This window comes from Callithrix jacchus, chromosome 6 (genome assembly GCF_049354715.1).
Source record: "Callithrix jacchus isolate 240 chromosome 6, calJac240_pri, whole genome shotgun sequence".
NCBI lineage: Eukaryota > Metazoa > Chordata > Mammalia > Primates > Cebidae > Callithrix > Callithrix jacchus.
The window spans coordinates 120,362,366-120,384,858 of record NC_133507.1 but is presented as its reverse complement, the minus strand read 5'-3'; the positions used below and the strand labels follow the sequence as shown (position 1 = coordinate 120,384,858).

Below are 22,493 nucleotides of genomic sequence, written 5' to 3'. Positions count from 1 at the left end.
ATCTAGGAAACGAAATGGCACTGGGCAAAGACTCCTATGCATGGCTGTGACTTACTTTAGTGCTATGCTGTCCAATCCAGTAGCCTCTAGCCACATGTGGCTCTGGAGCCCTTGGAATTCAGCTAGTCCAAAACTGAGATGTATTATAAATATAAAATACATACCAGGTTTCAGACTTAGTGTAGGGGGAAAAAAAGGACATGAAATATCTCACCAGTGTTTTGTATTCATTACATGTTGAAAATATTTTAGATATGTTGGGCTAAATAAAATATATTATTGGGCCAGGCATGGTGTCTCACGCCTGTAATCCCAGCATGTTGGGAGGCTGAGGTAGGCAGATTACCTGAGGTCGGGAGTTCAAGACCAGCCTGACCAACATGAAGAAACCCCGTCTCTACTAAAAATACAAAATTATACGGTTGTGGTGGTGCATGCCTGTAATCCCAGCTCCTGGGGGTGCTGAGGCAGGAGAATCACCTGAACCCAGGAGGCAGAGGTTGCAGTCAGCCGAGATGCCATTGCACTCCAGCCTGGGCAACAAGAGCAAAACTCTGTCTCAAAAAAATACATTATTAAAATTAATTCTACTTTTTTATTTTTAAAAGATGGCCACCAGAAAAAACAAGATGGCTACTAGAGTATTTAAAATATGTTGCATTATATTTGTGTTGGATAACATGGCTCTAGTGGCTAGGAGGACAGACCCCCACCTAGAGGGCGCTAGAGTCCAGTGCATGGGCAGAGATGCTACCAAATGAGACTGCAAAGGCAGGAATGTCACTAGGAGAAAATGTCAAACAAAGCAGGGGGAGTAAGATAAACTCCCAGAGTGCCTGGTTTGCAGCCTGGCTACCCACACAGGGATTTCCATCCTCTCTTCCCATCCCCAGCACTTTGATTTCCTTTGTGTGGACTCCTGTCCTAGAGAATGGTGTGGGGATGAGGTGCAGCTCTCTATGACTCTAACTAGATTTGGCTTCTGGGATGATACCAGGTTCTGCATGTGGAATCTATGTTGTAGATTACTGAGCTGTTTGGTATGAGCTCGATACCATGTCAAGCTCAGGAAATCTGATATTTCTATTTATTTGGTTGATATAAAATTTTCAGATAATATAATTTATGTGTAAGAACTTGCTTAATTGTTTTTCTAAACTGACATTATGGATTGACTCATCGACACTGATATCAAGGCAGGAATAACTGAATTTTGTGTAGTACTTTACAGTTTTCAAAGTTCTTTTCAGCAAATTATCACTTTTTATTGTCACAACATCTTGTGAGGCAGGCAAGGCATGTATAGATTTTTATCCATATGTTATAGCTAAGAAACCAAAAAAAGGTTGCCTTGACCAGCATTTAAAAGCTGTTAAGTGACAGAACTGGGAATGGATCATGGAAGATCTGACTGGATATTTTGGCTTCCGGTCTCTGGTGGCTTCTACTGGTGCATAGAGGGTGAACGAGGTGGGGCAGGGGAAGAGTGGCCCACAGCTGTCTGAATTCAAGCAATTCTGTCCCCTTAAGGGTGAGGAAGATAATTTAGAGGGTTTGGATATCAAGATTTGGAAAGCTGCCCTTAGGAAACCGAGGGAAGGGGCCTAATTGGAGTAGTGCCTTCACTCAGCATGAATGCCTTTGAAGTCCCTGTCTCTGTTTAATTCTTTCAGTGACCTCTCTGCTGGTTTCTACTTAGAGAAAAATTCTGAGCGATAGGCAGACCCCAGCAGAGGTTGCTGGGAGCCTACTTCAGGGTAGGACAGGTGCAAGACCTGTCCACTTTGCAGAGATGGATCACTGGAAGAGGAGGAAACCTGAGAAAGGAATGGTTGTTAGAGCTTTCCTATCAGCAGAGTGACGGTGTGGCCACGGCGAAAGTTCTGCCTGGGAGGTGTGGCGTGTTCTGGAAATGTTAGGTGGTCTGGAGCGCGTTTCCTTAGTTTCCATTATTTGTTTAAGTCCTGAAATGGTAGTCAGGAACAAGCAGGGAATGTGAGACCGAGAAGTTAGGAAATCAAAGGGCTGGGGAAAATGGTAGCAACAATCTTTACGTCAATAGCACAGATCCAATTTTTCTTGGCCACACTTTTGTGTTATATTTAGATTACCATCATCTGGCTAGGCACGGTGGCTCACACTTGTAATCCCAGCACTTTGGGAGGCCGAGGTGCCTTATGTTTTTTTCAGGCAGACAAATAGTTCAAGAAGGTACATACCTGATTATTTGAAAATTAAGACCAAGAGTAACACCCATCACTTATCTCATTTAATTGGCCAAAACTTGTCACATAGTTGCAAGGGAAACTGGGAAATACAGGCTTTCTCCACTGGGCAGTCATGTGACCTGATGAAGACCTGAGAACAATACTGGGAACCTGAAGTTTGTCACAAGCTCCTTACTATTATAGCAATGAGAGCTACTCTTAAGTGCTGATACTTATTTCTGAACATCTATCCACCCCACTTTTCACCACAGGAAAAAATACATTGCCTAGGAAAGTGTTTTCTTTTAAACAATTTGGTTATTAGTTTGTGATCCAAAAGTAATTTAGAGGCTGGGCACAGTGGCTCATGCCTGTAATCCCAGCACTTTGGGAGGCCAAGGAGGAAGAATCACCTGAGGTCAGAAGTTCCAGACCAGCCTGGCCAACATGACAAAACCTCATCTCTACTAAAAATACAAAAATTAGCCAGGTATGATGGCATGTACCTGTAGCCCCATCTACTCAGGGAGGCTGAGGCAGGAGAATCGCTTGAACCCAGGAGGCAGAAGTTGCAGTGAGCCTGGGTAACAGAGTGAGACTTGGTCTCAAAAAAAAAAAAAAAAGGTAATTTAGAGGCAGAGAAGTTGCTGGTGGTTATAGAGAGCCATCCCCATTTTCTGCTCCTTCTCCCTTTCCTAGGACTGAAAATATCCACAGAAGTGATAAAAACAAATATCTGTTTTTTGGGAGGGGAGGGAAAGAGCAAGAAAGTTGCTTTATTTGCTCAGGCTCCTTGGTTCTGCTTTGGTTTATAATACCCCAGTTGACTGAAGTTGGACAAGGGTTCCCAGTGTGGCATCTCCCCTTAAGCTGCCAAAGAATATGATAAAGAATTGCTGGCAGGCACTGTGGCTCACACCTGTAATCCCAGAACTTTGAGAGGCCAAGGCAGGCAGATCACCTGAAGTCAACAGATCACCTGAGGTCAGCAGTTCAAGACAAGCCAGCCATCATGATGAAATCCTGTCTCTACTAAAAATACAAAAACATTCCAAAAAAAATTAGTGGTGGCAGGCACCTGTAATCCCAGCTACTCAGGAGGCTTAGGCAGAATTGCTTGAACCCAGGAGGCAGAGGTTGCAGTGAGCCGAGATCACACCATTGCACTCGAGCCTGAGCGACAGAGCAAAAACTCTGTCTTAAAAAAAATTGCTACTGCAAAACAGAGCTGGAAATTGAATGCAAGAACCATGAAGCAACTGAGAAAAGTGATTTGCCAGTGGAGAGGGATAGAGCAAGCATTGAAGTGCTGTGGTGAATTATGAAATGTGAATGCTGTTCTGACAAATTTAAGGGTTACATTCTCTTCCCCAAAGGAGATGCCCATCCAGCACATGGCTAACCCAGGAGCACCTCTACACCTGCTCAGTTTGAAAAAGACTTCAGAGGGTCAGTCCAAGAGTCTGAATCCATAAAAGTGTTTCTGAAAAGCTGAAAAACAGTTTCTAGGATCTCTCATGCAGATAGTAATTTCTAGAACTTTAGTACTCTCTTGATATACCTTGGGGCTATTGTACTGGGATGAGACCAGTTTCTGAGACACTAGGTAATTCAGGCTCTGAAAGAAAATAAATAGGAGAGGAAAATCCAGGCAAAGATTCTGATTGCTATGCCCAGGGGCAAGGACTCCAACAGGCTGGGAGTACTCTGTGGAATGCAGTTATCAGAAGAGAATGCCTGATGGTGCCCTCCGCTGGAAGATCTCTCAGATCCAGCCTTTCTTCCCCATTCCCACTGCTACTGGGCCTGGTTCTCAGGATTCTCAGAAGCTTATCTTGCTGCCTATCTTGCTGGTAACTTGTCTTGCTGCCACTCACCTTTTGTTCCTCAAAGCTGCATATTATTGCCATAATTCCCCAAATCCTTTTCATTGTGTGCCTTCTTTACTTCAGAATGTACCAAGTAAAGTTATTAGAGTTGTATTATATTTATTTTTTATTTTTGTTGGAGCTGATGTTTTTATTTTTCTTACTGTACATTTAAATGCTTGTACATTAAGTATGTATGACTTTTGTAAGAATGAAAAAAATGAAGTCAGTTTTCAATACCTCAAAAGTTAGGGAATGGGAGGCACAGTCAGGAGCTACTTTGGCTCTAGGTTCTTTTCTGACAGGTCTAAATATTTCGGGCTACACTCGAAGCCTCCATAAATAGTCCTACTCTAACTCTCAAATATGCTCCTCCCTCCTCGTTCAGCCTAGTCTCTGAAAGAAAGCCTGCCCATTTTGCTTACAGCACCCAGCTTCTGCTCTTGTAAATCCTGGCCCTCATAGCTTACTTAAGTCACAGACATTTTTCCAGATTTCACACCTTCCTGGACCATATTAATTCTTTTTTTTCTTTTTTTTTTACTCTGTCACTTAGGCTGGAGTGCAATGGTGTGATCTTGGCTCACTGCAACCTCTGCCTCCCAAGTTCAAGTGATTCAGGAGAATCAGCCTTCTGAGTAGCTGGGGCTATAGGCACATGGCACCAGACCTGGCTAATTTTGAATTTTTAGTAGAGATAGGGTCTTGCCATGTTGGCCAGGCTGGTCTCGAACTATTGACCTCATGATCCACCTGCCTTGGCCTCCCAAAGTGCTGGGATTATAGGCATGAGCCACCACATCTGGCCAGGACTGTAATAATTCTTAAGTTTATCTGTCATGTCTATGACATTTTATTTATGTCTGTACCTCATCCCTTGGAAAATCAATTATGTCCTTTTCGTTATTGCCAACTATTTTATTGGTGTGAATCCTGTATCCTAAATAAATTCAAGTTATTTGAGGACAAGGTGAGATCTTGCAAATTCCATGCTTCCCGCACACCATCTCAAGATAATTATAGTTTGAGAACTTTATTTATATCTTTGCTAGATGACTTATGTGTGTCAGACCACTGTGTCATCCTTCCCACAAATATTTGTAGGAAGATTTTATAGGGATGGCGATCATAAATACAAAGGAATACAAAGCTAATGGGGGGCTTGGAGTGTCAGTAACAAGCTGTGTAGCCTTGGGAAACGTCAGCTTTGCCCTGACTTGCCAATCAACCACTTTCCCTATGACTCTTGTTGACTGTTTTGATCACTGTTCCATCTTCCATCCTTAGCAAACTGTGAATCCCAATGTGAATCTCTGTTCATTTGTCTTCTTCTCTTTTCTGTTTTTTTTTTTTTTAATTTTTTTTAAAGATTGGGTTTTACCCTGATGGCCAGGCTGGTCTTGAACACCTGACCTCAAGTGATCCACCCACCTCTGCCTCCCAAAGTGCTAGGATTACAGGTGTGAGCCACTGTGCCCGTCCCATTTGTCTTATTTTCATCAGTATTGGAGGTACCCTTTTCTCCATGGAACGGGCCCCAAATTTCATCAGTAGATTAGAAAGCCCTCTAATGGCCTGGACTTTTAAATATGCTAATCCAATGCAATTGTCACTATATAATATGAACTTGTGTCATTGAACATATGGCTATAAAACCTCTGTTTTGTTTATTCATGTATTTTGTTCATTATCTGTATGATCTAGCAGGATGTGATGCAATTAAGAGTTGATCATAGATTGTAAACTCTGAGAGGGTGCAATGTTGTACTGTTTAATGTGCCTGGCAGTTCCTGGATGGCAAAGGCATTTCAAAATCATTGCTAAATGGTGCCTTTAGAAAAGGCCACAAACTTGCCAGGTGCAGTGGCTCATGCCTGTAATCCCAGCACTTTGGGAGGCGGAGGCAGGTGGATCACCTGAGGTTGGGAGGTTGAGACCAGCCTGACCAACATGGAGAAACCCTGTCTCTATTGAAAAAAAAAAAAAATACAAAATTAGCTGGGTGTGGTGGCACATGTCTGTGATCCCAGCTACTCAAGAGACTGAGGCAGGAGAATCGCTTGAACCCAGGAGGCGGAGGTTGCTATGAGTCGAGATCACACCATTGCACTCCAGCCTGGGCAACAAGAGCAAAACTCCAAAATCTGTCTTAAAAAAAAAAAAAAAACGGCCATGAATTAAAAAACCCATCTCTGACTTTTCAATGTTTGGTTAATGACAGAACCAGATAGAAGGAAAGTCTGAGTAGTTCTGATCTTAGTTAAGCCCCATTCCTGATTAGCACTGTGACGTTGTCCTAATTATCTAACCTCTCCAAACTCACTTTTAGAAGGAAAATGTGGAAGATTATAGTACCTATCTCATAGTATTGTTGTGAGGATTAAATGAGATAGCATAAGTAAAGTGCCTAGGAAAATTTATAGCTATCATTTTGTAGTTGTTTTCATTCATTCTTTTTTTTTTTTTTTTTTTAAGATAAAAGACAAACTGGGCATGGTAGCTCATGCCTATAATCTCAGCACTTTAGGATGCTGAGGTGGGCAGATCACTTGAGGTCAGGGGTTCGAGACCAGCCTGGCCAACACAGTAAAACCCCGTATTCACTAAAAATACAAAAATTAGTCTGGCATGGTTGTGGTTTGTGGACATCTGTAATCCTAGCTACTTGGGAGGCTGAGGCAGGAGAATCACTTGAACCCTGGGGGTGAAGATTGCACTGAGACAAGATCGCGCCATTGCACTCCAGCCTGGGCGACAGAGCAAGACTCCATCTCAAAAATAAATAAATTAAATAAAATAAAAGACAGCTGAGTAATAAATGAATGAACCAGTAGCTTCTCAGTATAGCTGTTCAGTTAAATTGGATCTGTGAAGTCTCTATCAGCAGAAGCCTGCACTTTTCAGTCAATTCAATTGGGTGGCTAGTATCCAAAGCCATTCCCTTTTCTGCTGTCTCCCTTTCCTAGGACTGAAAATATTCACAGAAGTGATAAAAATGAATGGCTGTTTTGCAGGAGGGGAGGGAAGGAGCAAGAAAGTTGCTACCTCAGGCTCCTTGGTTCTGCTTTAGTTTTAATAGCCCAGTTGGCTGAAGTGGGACAAGGGTTCCCAGCGTGGCATCTCCCCTTAAGTTGCCAAAGAGTATTGATTGCTAAAAAGCAATCAATTTTTGTTTGGTTTGTGGGAGGGAACGCAGTCTGCAAGGTCACTGAAATTTTATTGTCGGAATGTTTCAAACTAATGTAAACGTGGAGGCAGAGTTCACAAAGAACACAACATTGAATCAAAGAGAAAACCAGACAGAGCAGCATCTTAGGTTCTTTTCTTCTGACATTCTCTTCTTCGGCCTAACAACTCTTTGCATTTTAATAACCTACCTCTCAAGTCAAAGGCACTGGTAGACCAGGTTCATAAAAATGTGTATAAAAAGACAGAGGACTTGACTCAGTGTATGGACTTTGAGAAATCATCTGAAAAGAGACACAAAGCCACAGGACGGAGGCAGTGGGCCTTTGGCTGTTACTTTCTACAATCTTTTCTGCTTTTGTGAAAGGCTGGAGGGACAGCTCTTTTGCGTCTTCATGCAGAACCCCCTGGATTTTCATTTGGTCTTGAAGGTAAGTGGACAGAATGAATGACTTGGTATTGCTGTTCCTGGATGTCTCAGCTTTGTCACTGCCCCCTCCTGGGGCTACTTGTGCTTTCAGTGTAGCAAAAAGAACACAGCCCAGAGAAAAAGCCGACCACAGTAAGAACAGCATAGGAGTTTATAAATTGGATGGAGAATATTGCCCAACTCAACAAGGTGTAACCATTTTCTTTCATAAAAACAGATCATCAGCTGGGTGCAGTGGTTCATGCCTGTAATCCCAGCATTTTGGGAGGCTGAGGTGGGTGGATCACAAAGTCAGGCAATTGAGACCATCCTGGCCAACATGGTGAAATCTTGTCCCTAATAAAATAAAAAAAATCAGCTGGGTGTAGTGGTGCGTGCCTGTAGTCCCAGCTACTTGGGAGATTAAGGTAGGGGAATCGCTTGAACCCGGGAGGCAGAGATTGTAGTGAGCCAAAATCGAGCCACTGTATTCCAGCCTGGTTACAGAGCCAGACTTTGTCTCAAAAAAAAAAAAAAAAAAAAAAAAAAAAAAAGATCATCTTAGAGAAAGAGAAATAGCAGTGTCTTATTACTTTGTTAATAACAGACAAAACACTATCAGCCACTGTGCAATTTAATTCAGAAAAGAGACATGTTTCTAAGAGTAAGCCTGGCACCTTGTCACCCATTTGGTATCACACCATTTGGTCCTGTAGTAAGAATGAAAGACTAGAGGATACAGTTTCTCAGTGTCTCTTTCTTTTCTCTAACCTTGATGATTTCACATCTCTGGGACTGTATGATGAAAAATTGTATCTGCCCAAGCACAGCCTTCTATGAAAGACTTTCAAATGGCTTCTCAGCATATAATCCTGGTAATGTTGGCCCACCTGACCCAGCTGAGGAGTCTCTGGTATATGGGAAGATAGGGTGCCATACAGCTGAGGGAAAGGTGCTAGTGAGATGCTTAATAATAATATCCAGGGACAGTTCATTGCTAGTGAAGTAATAGGGTTGTTTGAGTTATTTTTCTAAAAGAAAATGGATCAGAGAACAATGTGACCCAATCTTCAACTCCTTTTTCAAATCCAGTAATTTGCACTGTGAATTGAGTCAACTGGATCAGCAATTCGCACATCGCAATAATATACTGAACGTTTTACTGAATGTTTTCTGAGTTTTTACTATGTTCCAGGAACTGTTCTAAACAAATGACATGTAATATTTCATTTAATCCTCACAGTTTTCTGAGATACCTGATTGTATAATACCCATACGATAAAAAGGAAAAAAATGAGGCTCAGAGAGTCTCAAGCTGATCTCTCTAAGTTTACACAGCTAATAAGTGGCAAAGACAGAATTGACTTCCTCTGTAGGCTTAAAATCCTAAAGCATAATTCATTTCCTTTAATAGTTACAGAACTTTTACGTATCTTTAAATAGTCATTGTGGGAAGGTGGATACTATTGTTTGCATAAATGTAATTTTTTTTTTTTTTGAGACAAGAGTCTTGCTCTGTCACCCAGGCTGGAGTGCAGTGGCATGATCTTGGCTCATTGCAACCTCTGCCTCCTGGGTTAAAGTGATTCTTGTGCCTCAGCCTCTCAAGTAGCTGGGATTACAGGCGTGTGCCACCATGCCCGGCCTAAATAAAAACAATCTTTTTAAAAGAGTCATTTCTTGCATCAGCTCCACACACTAGCATAACCTTCTTAAATGTGATCATAGTTCTTCCTCCACCACACTTCCCTATCCAACATCTTCAACACCAGCCTGGGATGGGGGGATTGGGCAGTGGAGAGGGGCTGGGGAGGGATGTATGGGAGGTAGGTAGGCAGTGTTCCAAATCCTTTTTCCAGGGTATTTCCCATCTAGTTTCTTCTGTGATAGCAAGAGCCTACAATCCAGGCTCAAGTGTGAGCAAAATGAACCATATGCTCTGGGGAGGGGAGAACCTCTCTTCACCATACCCTTTCCCTTACTCCAGCACTCACAGGTCTAGTAGAGTCAAGCATCCTTGGTGAGCAGGGATTTTCTTTGTTCTTTTTTTTTTTTTTTAAGGAGTTTCACTCTTGTTGCCTATGCTGGAGTGCACCATCTCAGCTCACCACAACCTCCGCCTCCCAGGTTTAAGCTCTTCTCCTGCCTCAGCCACCCAAGCAGCTGGGATTACAGGTGCCCGCCACCACGCCTAGCTAATTTTTTGCATTTTTAGTTGAGACAGGGTTTCAGCATGTTGGCCAGTCTGGTCTCAAACTCCTGACCTCAGGTGACCCACCAACCTCCCCTTCCCAAAGTGCTGGGATTACACGCGTAAACCACAGCACAGCACCCGGCCAAGTAGGGATTTTCTAAATGATGGTGCTAAACCTAGAGGATTATGATAAATGAATAGAAAGCTTGGAAGACAAAAATATTCTATTCTTCTTGAAGTGTGGAAAGAGAGCAGGAAAAACAAAGTAGCTTGCATGAAATTGTGTTTCAAATGCATTATAGTAAATCTTCCCTGTTACTCAAGACAGCTCACCCATGCGGAGTGCCAAGGGAGAGGAATTCTGAGGTTTGTTTTTATTCATATATTTTGAGCTTCACTGTAGATACTGTTGTGTATGGTAATTCCTAGGCAGATGTTACAATGTGGAATTTCTCTGGTTGGTTTAGTTGGCATTTTTAACAGGGCTTGGATTAAAAATCTTTCTCCTCAAAAACCAGTTCAATGATTGAGGCCGAAAGGAGCCCTGGTTTGAAACCCTCTCCTAAAAAACCTAAGACAATCAGAACAGTCTTTCTTTATTGCCATGGGTTTGCTGTGAACCATCACAGGTTTAGGCCACAGGATACTCTCAGAGACTTCCCACCCAAGGTGGGAAGTCACACCAGTCCATGGACCACAGAGCACCCCTTGTGAGATTCCCAGCAGGTGGCAGTGTTAGAGATACTACTGTGCTTATAGGACCCCAGCACAGAGTTTATGGGGTCCTGTGTTTGAAAGCAACAGTACATAAACCATTGCCTTTCCTGTGACCCCTCTTTTCCTCATGCTCCCCTTGTAAACTAACTGAAAACCTGGTGGATTTTGACTTCCAAAAGGCTGAAATTGGAAGAGTAAATAAAATGATAAGGAGAAGAAAGGGCAGGTTGATCAGCTGAGTGGCCTTGATGTCACCCCATTATGAATTTCTGTAAGCAATGCTTCTGAATTGTCAATTTTATCAGCCAAATGTAATTTTTGTGTGTCTGTGTGTGATACAATAAGTATTGCACATCTCAGCCAAGCTATGCCTTTCATTTTTCTCCTCAATTCCCAAATGACTTTGAAGAAGGGAAATCAATAAATCAATTGGTACTTTGTCCAATACCTATTTCAATGACATCACAGCACCATTTGCTAAAGATTGGACATTAGTTACGGAAAAAGATGGAGACACTTTCATTTGATAATGTTTCTCTGTCTTTGTGAACAAGAATACAAAAAGGAATAGTGAATTGACCTTGCAAATAGCAATTTTTGTGTTGACCCTATCAAAAACAAAAAGGGGATAATTATAGAAAGGATGATAAAATATTGTTTATATCCCAGGATTTATGACAAAGTCTGTGGGTAGTGTTTTGGGCTTATCCTACAATATTTCATTCAAATAAATTTTCCCTACTTTCACTAAATCAATTTTTTATTATATAGTTTTTTCAAATCTTATTTTAGAAATTCCTTCCTGTTGACCCATAAAAATGATACCAAAATCTAACACTTAAAAATCTACAAACAAACACTTAAATTAAGGACTAAGTTAGATCTGGTTTTTGGAGAAAAAAATACACAACTTGGAAGAATGCTTTTATAATATCAACAATACCACCTTTTTTATTGCTTTGTTTGTATATTCGTTCATTCACATACTTTCAAATATCCAACATTTTTTGTTTTGTTTTGAGACAGGATCTTGCTCTTTCACCTAGGCTGGAGTGCAGTGGCACAATCCCATTGAACCCCCTCCAAGGTTGAAGTGATTCTTCTGCCTCAGCCTCCTGAGTAGCTGGGATTGTAAGTGCCTGCCACCACACCTGGCTAATTTTTGTATCTTTGGCAGACACAGAGACAGGGCTTCACTATGTTGGCCAGCTGGTCTTGAATTCCTGGCCTCGAGTGACTCGCCTGCCTTGGCTTCCCAAAGTGCTGGGATTATAGGAGTGAGCCACTGTGCCTGGCCTCATGTATCCAACATTCTTAAATGGGGATAAAACAATAAAATCATATTTTTCTGGTCTTTCCTCCAGGTATGTCAATGTTATATGTAACTTCATTTCTAAAATTCAGCCTTTTGGAAGCAACTGTGACATTCTTTCAGATTTTGCTATTATTACAATAGTGTTAGAGGAATATGCCTAAGAAAGTTAAAATACATGGGATCATAATAATCACAATGATAATGAGTGCTCTGTAGTCAAACTGTACCGGACTGAGGGTCGGAAGAGGGGAGTTCCAGTCTCAGCTCAGTGCATGGGGCCTTTCTCATCTGGAGTGTGATCCTTTGCCTCTCTACTCAGTTCAAGCTTCTCACCAGTAAACTATAGGTTTCCTTCCAAATTTGAAATTCTTCGTTTTTATGATTCTCTTTGAAGAGGCTTTGAGGACTTGGCATTAGGAGAATTGTTAGGAGTTGTAGGTTCCCAGCGAAAGATGGATTTGTGTAAAAGGAGAGCCTACAGTCTTTCATCTGTAGGAAGTCTCTGGCCGTTCAGCAAAGGTGTGCTGCCACACTGGGTGCAGTGGCATGGTCTGCAGGTTCACAGTCTAACTGCTTTCCCCTTGACCTTCCCTAAACATTAGTCATATCTTAAAATGAAAGCCTCTAAACCGTTACTTAAATCTATGAAGTCAGAAAGACACTGTTGCTGACATTACTGCAGCCAAACCAGCAAGTCCCATCTGAGCTCCTATTTTTTGCTGGGATCACCTAAAACTCTTAGAAATAAGTGACTTGGAAAATACAGTGAGAAGGAATTAGGTTACCTAAAATATTAAAAGGACTCAAACCACTGCTACACACATACATACACACACATATGTACATATTTACATATGACATACCTACATATGTGAGCAAACACATATAATGGATATATTATATGTGGATGTGGGCAAAGGAAGTAATCTCACCTATAAATTTTTTCAACAATATTTAGACCTAGAGAATATAATTAGTTCTCCCCCATCTTCTTTGCTCTGCAACAAGAGGGAATTAGGAGGGAGCTTGGCCCTGTGCTCCCTTCTGCTCATGGCGCCTTATCTGGAGGGCAGGTGAGGAGACCGCCGAGCACTGTGTTGGGAGTCTCGGCCGCTGGCTACAGGGCCTACCCGAGGCCGGAACACAAGCGGGGTTGGCGCCCGCCGCGGCTCCCCCTACCGGGAGTCTAGGGCAGCGCCGATGGCCGGGTCCGGGGTGGCACAACCGCTTCCCAGCCGCCCACTCCTTTGCGGCTTTGCGGGTGGGATCAGCAAGTTGCCGCCCGCGGGGCCGGACCGCGCAGAGCGGAAGCGCTCCGCCCGGGTAACAAGCATTTTCCAGCACAAGCAATTAGTTGCAAATAAACATCTGAAAAGCCGGTTCTGTAAACCGAGTGCCCACCGCACGCCTCTAAACGGGCGGGGCCCTGGGGGGGGGTGAGAGTGGTGGGAAAGATGCTGGGCCTGGGAAGCAGCCAGGGGTAGGGGTGGGTGCAGGGAGGCGCTCCACCAAGCGCTCCGAGTTCAGAGGCGTTTAAGTTGCCAGCGGATCAGAGTTGATCTCGGGAGAGGTAAACGACCGTCCTTGGAACACCCAGCCCTTCTTCCCTGCCGGGAATCTGCGTGCGCCTGGGGGTAGTCCGCACCATCCACCCCAGCTGCGGTGGGATACCCGGACCCGGGAGAGAGCGCGTCAGCCGGGCCCAGCCACTTTGCACTCGCCGGTCCTGACTCAAAAGATAGTTAATTGGGGTCTTCGAAATCAAGGACTAAGGTGAGCAGAGGAGTCCCCAGCCCCTGGCTCTCGCCTTTGCGACTCTCTCCGCGTCCTGAGTCAGAGCAGCGTCCGCAGGCCAAGTCTTTTGGGGTTAAAGATGCAGGTGCGAATTAGTTTAAAAGTGGAGGTTGTGGACAGGTGAGCGGGATCGCCAGTTCTTTGAAGGGCCCACAGTGCAGAGGCTCCGGGAAGGGTGCAGTTCCGCACACGTGTTAGGGCAATGCGCACTCCGCTGGGCCCGAGCAGTCACCAATTCTGCCAAGTGGGTGCTGCTCCGGGTACCCACTGGTATGGTGGGTAAGTCGGGAGCAGAATAATAAAGCGCATTACCTGGGAAGTCAAATTTGCAAAGCTTAACCCAATCCTCAAGGGCACTTTCTGTAGAACAAGCCGTTGGTGTACAGCAGTCATACACCTAACAATGATATGGGCATAAAAAATAATAGAAAATAATGGGGCGAAAGTTGGACCGCCACCAGGCTTCTTGCCTTCGCTTCTTCCGCAGGCTGAGGGCAGTTTTGAATTAAGTGCGATGCTCAGTGGGTGTCACCCAACTTCTCCTGGCTTTGCTGAGGTCGTGATCCCTCTGACCCAAGCAGAAACCCCCCAGCCTCGGAGCAGCCCGGAGCCTCCATGCCCCAAGTTGGCATCCCCAGACAAAGCTTCAGGGAGTTGTGGGTAAAAGAAGGCCGACGCCCTGGGCGTACCCCGCATCTTCTGGGGATCTTCTGGCAGGGGCTATGACCTGCGTGTGAAAGAATCGTCTCAGCCCTTTCCCTTATGGGTTTCTCAGATATCAGGATACCACGGGAGGCTGTGACGACCTTCTCCAGCTGCCCACACTTTCTTGCCCGACTGGGCTGAACCCGAGCGCAGAGACTGGTGTCTTCCCAGCCACACACTCTTGATTCCCAGCCGGGTGACCAGCCCGGTCCAGGGGGTGAAGGATGGCGGTAAAGGGGAGAGGAAGGGATTCGTCTCTTGCCTGCTTTCTTCTTCTCTCTGCCTTCTCAGAAGTTGGGCTGCTACAGAGAAAAACTTTCTAAACTACCTCCCCACTTTCTGGAAGGTTTTGCACACATCTCCCCTCCCCCCAATACACATACCTTTCTCTGCGCCCTACTCCTCCCACTTTCCGGGAATGTGTAATAGGTGTGAACTGCGACTAAGCCCAGTGTCTGTAGCAGAGCCACAAGCTAAATGTGGGAAGGGGGTTCACTAGTGTTTATCTCTTAAGTTGCTGATACACCCGTGGCAAGGGAACTTGGCTTGTTGGCCAGTAAGACGCCAAGCCCGGGGCGCCTAGACTGTGAACACCTCGCGAGAACTGGGTCCGGCTTCTAGGTCCCTGGCTTGGGCCCTTAGGCTCTGCCGGGGGCCAGAATCAGGTTCCTAAGAAAACAGAAGAGTCAAACAAGTAATCTCGCTACTTTACCCTCCCTGCCCGACGCCACCTCCCCACCACCACTTGTTCTTTTCTTGTTTTCTTTTTTGGTTGATGGTCTGTACTGGGCAGGTAGCCCAAAGCTGAGGTGCAGAAGTAGTGAGCGATGCCGGGGCTGCCTCTCCTAGATTTAGGAACCGCCGGAGGGCGGAGGAGAGTCGCAGGGGCATCCAACTTCTTTTGAGAGAGAACGCTGTTTACTCTCCGCAGGAGCGGGCGGGAAGACCGCGGAGCTGAGGGCTTCTTGGGATGGCTCTTTGAGCAGGTAATTCTGCGGCAAAATCGAGAGCGGGTGACGACCAGGCGGGGCAGCACCCTTTCCGGTGATCAAGATGATTAACCTTCCGGCCTTGCGGGTAGTTGGATCTCCCCTCCCCCTTCACCCTCCCTTCCTACGGGATTAGGAGGTGCTCCTTTCAAGGAGAGACCCGAGACTCGAGACGTGGGGCCCTCTCTCGCCTCCGCGCGGCCTTTCCTCGGAGCCGGGCTGGGGATCTGGGAGCGTCATGCAGACCAGTCCCTTCGCGACGCCCACCTCGCTGAATCGGGTTCACCGGCCCGGTCCCGCAGGGTCCCCTGGGTCATCTCCCCCCCGTAACCACTTGTCTGAAACTTACCAGATTCCAACCTTAAGGCAGGAAAAAAAGTGTTTCATATACAAACCGATCAGGGTATTTGCAGATAATTGCGAATGTCAAATACTCGGGCGTGATGACAAAGTGCAGAGATTGCCAGGGCCAGAGCTCGGCCTGAGGGGCGGGGGCTGTTGGCGAGGCTCCAGGGCCACCTCAGGACTGCCCAGAGGCGGGCCTGCGAGGAGGTAAGGCTGTCAGCCACTACTGCCAACAGCCCATTTAACGGAGACCGCTGCTTCTTCTACCCCTCCGCTGTAGAGCTGATTCATGGATTCATTCACTGAGTCTATAATGGAGCTCCGCTCAGGGAGGCGGTGGATACTGCACCAGACCAGCTCTCTCCCCCTCACTCCCCGCCCTGGATGCACAAATACCCCACTGCAAGATGCCCCACAGGTGGGATTGCCGGGCCTCAGTTGGATGTCTAGGCCCAATGCGAAGGCCCTGCCAGGCTGTGCTCCCAGAGCTAATGTCCTGTAGCAGGGTAGGAGCAAGTTACAGGCCACTTTAGGACAAACAACTGCACCCTTCTGATGCTGAGGTTGTTCCTCTACAGAAATAAAGAGGGACATTAAAAATATAAAGGAAGAGGAAGAAACGAAATACTCGACCAACACACCCCAGACCTCCTACTGGGTTGCAGGAAGCCATCCTGGTGCAACCAGAGCCTGGGTGCACACAGCCTACCAGAGCTAACCCTTTCAAGGTCTCAGTGACAGCAAAGGTGGCTGTTCTCAACAGCTTTCAGGGTAACTCCTCTGAGACCCTACTGTAGGCACGCTCAGAATGTTTCAAGTGCTTTGAATTCTATAGAGACAGAAAGAGGGTGGAGCGGGGAGGGTGTTGTTACTCTTGTTGGATTCCACATCTACTGAAAACTGAGTGGATTAATTATTGGTGATACCATGATGTTGGTGGCAAGTCTGTGGCTTCTCCGGCCAGAATTGCGGGGGTTTGGGGACCTGGATGCTGGGGCTGAGAGGAGCAGTGGAGGTGGGGACACCCCATTCTGTCTTAGGTGGCATAAGCTGTAGTCACTGAGGCCCTGACCCTGGGGTCCTGTGTCCTAGGACAACGCGGTGGTGGCGAGGGCAGGGGGGTGGGTATTTTGGAGAAGGGAAGCTAAAAGACCTTGATTTGACTGCTGTCTTTCCTTCCTGAGAACTAAAGAATGTTCTCCGAAGCCGGGGGAAGGGAATACCAGTGCATGCTCAAGGGTGCAGCTGGGCTGCAGAAGGAGAGAAGTCCGGCAGACTTCTCTGTGCGTGGAGGAGGAGGGAGCCCTCTGTGCGTGTCCATCACCCCGCCCTCAGCCCTTCTTCCCCTTTCATTGAACGCCTGAAGTCAGAGCCTACCTGGAAACCCTTAAAATTTTGCACTCCACTTGTCAGAGGTTTCCAACGATGACAAATTTGGAAAACGTTTCGGTTGCAGCTCGGCATCTAAGGCTGAGAGTTGCGGGGAGGGGAGGCTGTTGGATAAAAGCTGCTTGGAAAAGAGATTTGCCTCCCGGCTTCCCCCCCCCCCCCCCCCCCCCGCCGGCGCGCGCATAAACAGGCCGGTCTGGACAAGGGAGGGTGCGGGGCTAAGGCCTCCGGCTGGGGAGAGCTCCAGCAGACTGAAAGCCAAATCCGCAGAAGTTATCCTCCTGGCTCCTTAGCCACTGGCCAACAGGAGCGTTCTGGTTGTCCTGCCTGCCCTTCACGCCCTTATCAGGAAGGCCTGACTCTGGCGGAAAGACCTGACTTGAGGTCTCTCTTTCAAAGGTCCAGTAAGGCTGATGTAGAAACACAACAGCTCTGTCCTCAGTCTGGGCGGCCAGTTGGGGCCACACGTGTAAGATGTGATTCTATTTGACTTTTCAAATCAAAGTGCATTGATTGAGGCCCAAAGAGATCACAGAGCATAACTGTCTTAAATAAACCTGCTATAGGCAGACAAATCACTTCTTGCTCTTATAAATAGAGCTTGGGGAGATGGCACAGGGTCTGGTAACAGCCAGACTTGGGGGACAGTCTTATAAAAGGAGAAGAGTACTGGGACACAGAAAAAGAATAAAAGTGGTTTCCACATCTTCAGAAAATAGCTGAACTGAAACCAAAACATGGCATAGCAGGCAGGTAATGGGGGAGACCCTAGGTTCCCAGAGCAGCTCAGTGGAGGTGGGTAGCCCACGATGGGACCAATAGTGGAAAAGCAGGGAGCCCGAGAGACCACAGGTTGTTGGAGGAAATCAGGAGCCCATTGCTGAGGCTCCGAGCTACCCTACTCAGCTCTGCACTTTCATTGTCAATCCACCGTTCCCTGCCACTGATCTCAGCTTCCTGGTACTGAGAGACAGAGATGGAGGACAAGTCCTCCTTCAACTTGGCCAGCTTGGGGGACAAGGGCTGACCACCAAGAGCCCAGAGATGGCAACAACCGGGGATGGTGGGTGATCACAGGAGTCCAGCAGGGAACAGATGGGAAGAAAAGTTGTCTGTGATAGTCTGGAAAGCAGAAAATGGGGAGTTTGTACACATCTCAGATCCTGCTGCAGCCAAGTGCCAACAAGGGCTGGGGGATGATCTTGAGAAGGGTCAGGTGCTCGTACCCCAACTCTTGGGTGTCCAGAAGAGGTTAGGTGGGTGGTGGCTCTGGGAAGAATGGGCAAGATGCCTTCACTTGGAATGTACAAAGGGCCTGGTCTGTCTCCAAGTAACTCAGTCTCTGAAAGTTACCTGGCAGAGGCAGCCCTCAGTGGACTTTGGGTCTTAAAGCCTAAAACCAGACGAACTAAGGGAAGCCCATCAATCTTCTAGCTAAAAGTGTAAAGGAAAAGTTGTCTATAATACGTAAATACAGGAGATAATAAGTGCACAGGTTTGGGTGGGTTCCTGGTAACTTCTGGAGCCGGCTTTTCTCTGGTCTTGGTTTGTAAACTTGACTTCCCATTTCTTTTCATTGACTATTTAGCGTCTGACTCTAACAATAATCTGATTCAGAAATACTCTTCATTTCGTTAGGCTAACATTCACAAGCACTAGTTATGTTGGATTTGATAAGGAATTTAGGTTTAGGTAAATTTTAGCACAATACTTTTCTAAAAGTCTCTTTAAAAGTGTCTTTAACTTCCACACAACAAAAACAAAAAAGGTATATATCACTATGGTTGGAGAGAAACATTCTTAGATTGCCTTTGCATTTCAGAGATTTTGTATAGTGCCAGCAACTTCGCAGACACTAACAAATGGGTTATTTGCTGTTGTTGTTCATGGAAGTTCTTTTATATTTTTTAATTGCGGCATGGCTCCCAGGTGGAAAAATTCCTTACAATTAAGAACTGTTTTCAAGAAGACTGGAAAACCAAAAAGAAATTATAATGTGTTATCATATAGAAGTCTTTACTGAAAACAACGGATATTGAGTTGAAGTCAGAATGTTATGAAAGTTAATTAAAATGCAAACTATTAGGGAAATACTGCAGATGTCTTTCTATCATATCCAACCAGACAATCTTTAGGACACTCCACCCCCCACTTGTATTGTGAGACTTGAATGGTTGTCAACAGTTTTCTGTTGACAGAAATAGCACCTTTGAAAACTCTTCACTCAAAACTACAATGATGATTGCTCTTGAGAGGAAGGATTTTTGAAACAAATAACTTTCACACATTCACACTTACACTTGCACACCCCAAACGCACACGCAATTGCCGGTTTTTGAAAACGTTGCCTCTGAATGAGAGACAGAGAGAGAGAGGAGAGAGAGGGGGAGAGAGAGAGAGAGAGAGCGAGAGAGAGAGAGAGAGAGAGAGAGAGAGAGAGAGAGAGAGAGAGAGAAACTGGAACTGGAGCTTAGGTAACCAACAAACCCAATTACTAGGCTTTATTGATACTAAAAGGAAAAGTTCCCCTCGTAAAATTTCTCTGAGCTTATTAGTTATTTAAATCAGCCCCAGGGCTGGACGCGCGACGCCGCAGGCACCTTCTGTGGGCTCCTGGAAGTGAGCAGCCAGCGTCTCCGCGCCGACCTACCGCCCCTAGCTCGATCCTGGGCGCCTGGGGCCAAGGCGGGCGCAGCGAGCCAAGGTGAGCCACTGGCCAGGGGCTCAGGGCCCGGTACGACGAGACAGAGCTCCGCGTGGCCTAGGGTAGGACACCGGGGATCAGACTTTGGAAAGGAACAGGTCCCAGTCAATAATAAGGGATAAGCGAGTAGGCCATGCGGCTGCGGGGCGCCAGAGCTCAGCGGGCCCACTGCGGGGCTCCTCCGACCCAGGCCCGCTGGGCACCGGCCCCTGCGACCGGTCCAGAGCGCGGGTGTTCACGCCGTGAGTCGGGCGTAGGGCCGATCAGACCTCCAGGGCTCGCTACTGTTTTGTGTGGATCTGAGAGCTTTGCAATTGGGTGGGCACCAGGTAAATTTACACCTTTCTGGGTCACTCTCTCAAGTTGACAGTCCCTCTGTGTATGTGTGTACGCGTGTGTGTGTGAATGGTGGAGGTGGTGGTGTAAATAGCTGAATTTATTGAAAACAAACCCCAACCTGCCCAGTGAAGTCCTCTAAGCCCGACACCGGGTTCTCAAGTCCAGATGTGGCGCAGGGACCGCGCGAGGTGATGCTGTTCCTCTGGGCTTGGCTGCAGGGCCGGGAGGGAACGCATAGCGGGGTGGGGAAGAATTGAGCCGGAGTCGCCGCTGTCATAGCCACCTGGGCCTTTCCCGGAGGCCAAGATCTTGACGGACTGAAAGGGTGTCCGAGGGGATTCCGGAGATCGAGAAAACAGAGGAGGCGCCAGCTCCGGAAGCCTTCTAAGTTGCCCCCGACTCCGTACGAGTTTGGGCCGCGGGATACACTGTCCTTCTCGTCCCTGGCTCCAGTAGGTGTCTGGGACCTTGGGTCCCGCAGCTGGCTTTCTCGCCCTCTCGCCTGGACCCGCGTGGGCCCACTGCCGCAAAGCGTTCCGGAGGCAACTGCGGTTTGAGCCCCCTTGGCCTGGCTGCCTGAGTTTGCCCGCCCCTACGAGGGGTGGGAGCGAATTTCGGGACGCTGGCCGGCCTGTCTGAAATTTGGGGTGGGGACGGGGTGCTATGGCTTGGGCTTTCCAGGTGTGCTTTTCAAGAGGTTGTGGCAAACTGTGGGCGTTCGAATTTTGCACGTGCCAGCGCGTTTTTGTGTTGAGTGGCCGGTGGTTCCTTGGGCCAGGGCCTGCCCATCCCCCGCCACATCCTTAACCCGTGCAGGCGACGCGGAAGAGTTGACTCCGGGACGCAACGGGCACAGCCGGCGCGGAAGGTTTCGGCCTCAGCCCACGCGGTGGCGCTGTCGGGAGAGGACGCGGGGGCTCGGGGCCGGGACCCGGGCAGTGACCCGGGCTGTGACCCGGGCTCCAGGGTGTTGGGACTTTGACGCCAAGCCGAGGCCTCGGGGCTCTTCGTAGCCACCTTGGGCTTGAGATCCTCTGCCTCTCTCCGTGTTTCCCTAAGGAAAACGCAGCCGGTCGGGAGCGCCACCCGGGGCTCCAACTCCCGCCGCTCCGAGGTGGGGGCGGAGACGCAGCGGCGGCTCCTTAGGCGCTTCCTTTTTTTTCCCCCCGTGCCTTGTTGCCCGGCTTACAGTCGATTTCTGTAAGTGAACTAGATGAGTAGGGCGGTCATTCTCTCGCAGCGCGGTTGCAGAAGGACACCCACCTATTACGCTCTGGGGTCTGCAAAAGAATGAAGGGCGCCCCGGGGGGCGTTGCCCAGAGTGCCAAGGTGGTGCTCGAGGCCGCAGGAACCCCCGCCTTCCCAGGCCCCCAGGCCCATGGCCGCGGAAGGGACACCCATATCTCCCACCAACGACACCCCCAGCTCTGAAACCTATCTTCTTGCTTCTTCCCCCGGGTCAGGCAGTGCCAACACCCGACGCCTGTCTCCTACCCCGGGGACCCCAGAGCAGAAAGCTCCCTGTCCTCGCCGGAGGCAGCTCCTGGGCAGACCTTGGCACCACCCTTCCCGCCCACTCGGCCCCTGCATGGCCCGCCTCGCTAGCCCCCGACCCTCGGGCCTCTGGGGTGCTGGGCTCACCGCCTAGCTCCGACTCGTTGCCCACCGTCCTTCCCCATCAGTCGTCCCCCTGAGGCGCATCTCTCTGCTCCGGCCGTAGGGGCTAGTTCGTTTGGAGGACCTCCACCGTCCCTACCACCGGCTGCCGACGGCTTCCTCCCCGCTCCGCCCCCGCCCAGGCCCCCAGAGCCGCCGGGGAAGCCTGGAGTCATTTATCTTTGCCTTGCGCGGGTTGGGATTTGTCCGGCTCTGATGCCAACGAGGAAAGCGTGCGGATAACGAAGTAAGTGTCCCCCGCCTTGCGCTCGGGTCAGTCCCCAGACGCCCGGAGCACTGTGGGAAAGGGCTCAAGCCCACCCGGGGCGAACGGTCCTCCAAGGCGCGTCCCCCCCCACCTCGCCTCCCCCGGGGTATTCTGGCCCCCGAGCTCTTGTTCTCTTGGCGCATCCGATTTCCAGTCTAAGCCCCTCGCGGTTATGCCGTCCGAGAAAGTGTTGGTCGCCAACTCCCCACGGACAGTCCACGGCGGAAATTGGCTTCAGAGCTGGCGTGGGCTTCATTTGAAATAAATTATTCCCTCCCGCCCTCCTCCCGCCCCCAGCAGGGCAAGCTCCGGGGGAAGAGGCAGGCCCGCTGGGGTTCCTCGAAGCCGTCGAAAGCTTTTGACGCGGGCGGTTCCCAAAGTTTTCCCTGCTTGTTCCAGGGTGGAGGG

The 22,493-nt window shown here is 47.9% G+C and overlaps 2 protein-coding genes across 3 annotated transcripts in view; one reads left to right on the top strand and one right to left on the bottom strand.

The window, feature by feature from the left end:
* Nucleotides 1-15,311: 15,311 nt before the first annotated feature.
* Nucleotides 15,312-22,493, top strand: part of SATB2 (SATB homeobox 2) — a 200,054-nt gene continuing 192,872 nt past the window's right edge. The window contains exon 1 of one of the 2 annotated variants that reach the window (XM_078329134.1): nt 15,312-15,381. The gene's annotated coding sequence lies outside the window, so the exon portion shown is untranslated. Of the gene's footprint in view, nt 15,382-21,348; nt 22,065-22,493 lie in introns of those variants that run through there. The other variant, XM_035305234.3, reaches the window with a different exon arrangement.
* LOC144576820 (uncharacterized) lies at nt 19,114-22,032 on the bottom strand. Its single transcript, XM_078329135.1, has 2 exons — nt 21,803-22,032; nt 19,114-21,441 (listed from the first exon to the last, which is right to left on the bottom strand). The coding sequence occupies exons 1-2, from the start codon at nt 21,991-21,993 to the stop codon at nt 21,216-21,218; spliced, it is 417 nt and encodes a 138-aa protein (XP_078185261.1). The 5' UTR covers nt 21,994-22,032; the 3' UTR covers nt 19,114-21,215.

Bases quoted from the DNA above. Each gene is read 5' to 3' on its own strand.
- LOC144576820 (XM_078329135.1), bottom strand. From the start codon at position 21,993: ATGACTCCAGGCTTCCCCGGCGGCTCTGGGGGCCTGGGCGGGGGCGGA. The intron at 21,442-21,802 runs GTGAGCCCAGCA...ATTCTTTTGCAG, and splicing joins CAACGAGTCGGAGCTAGGCG to ACCCCAGAGCGTAATAGGTG.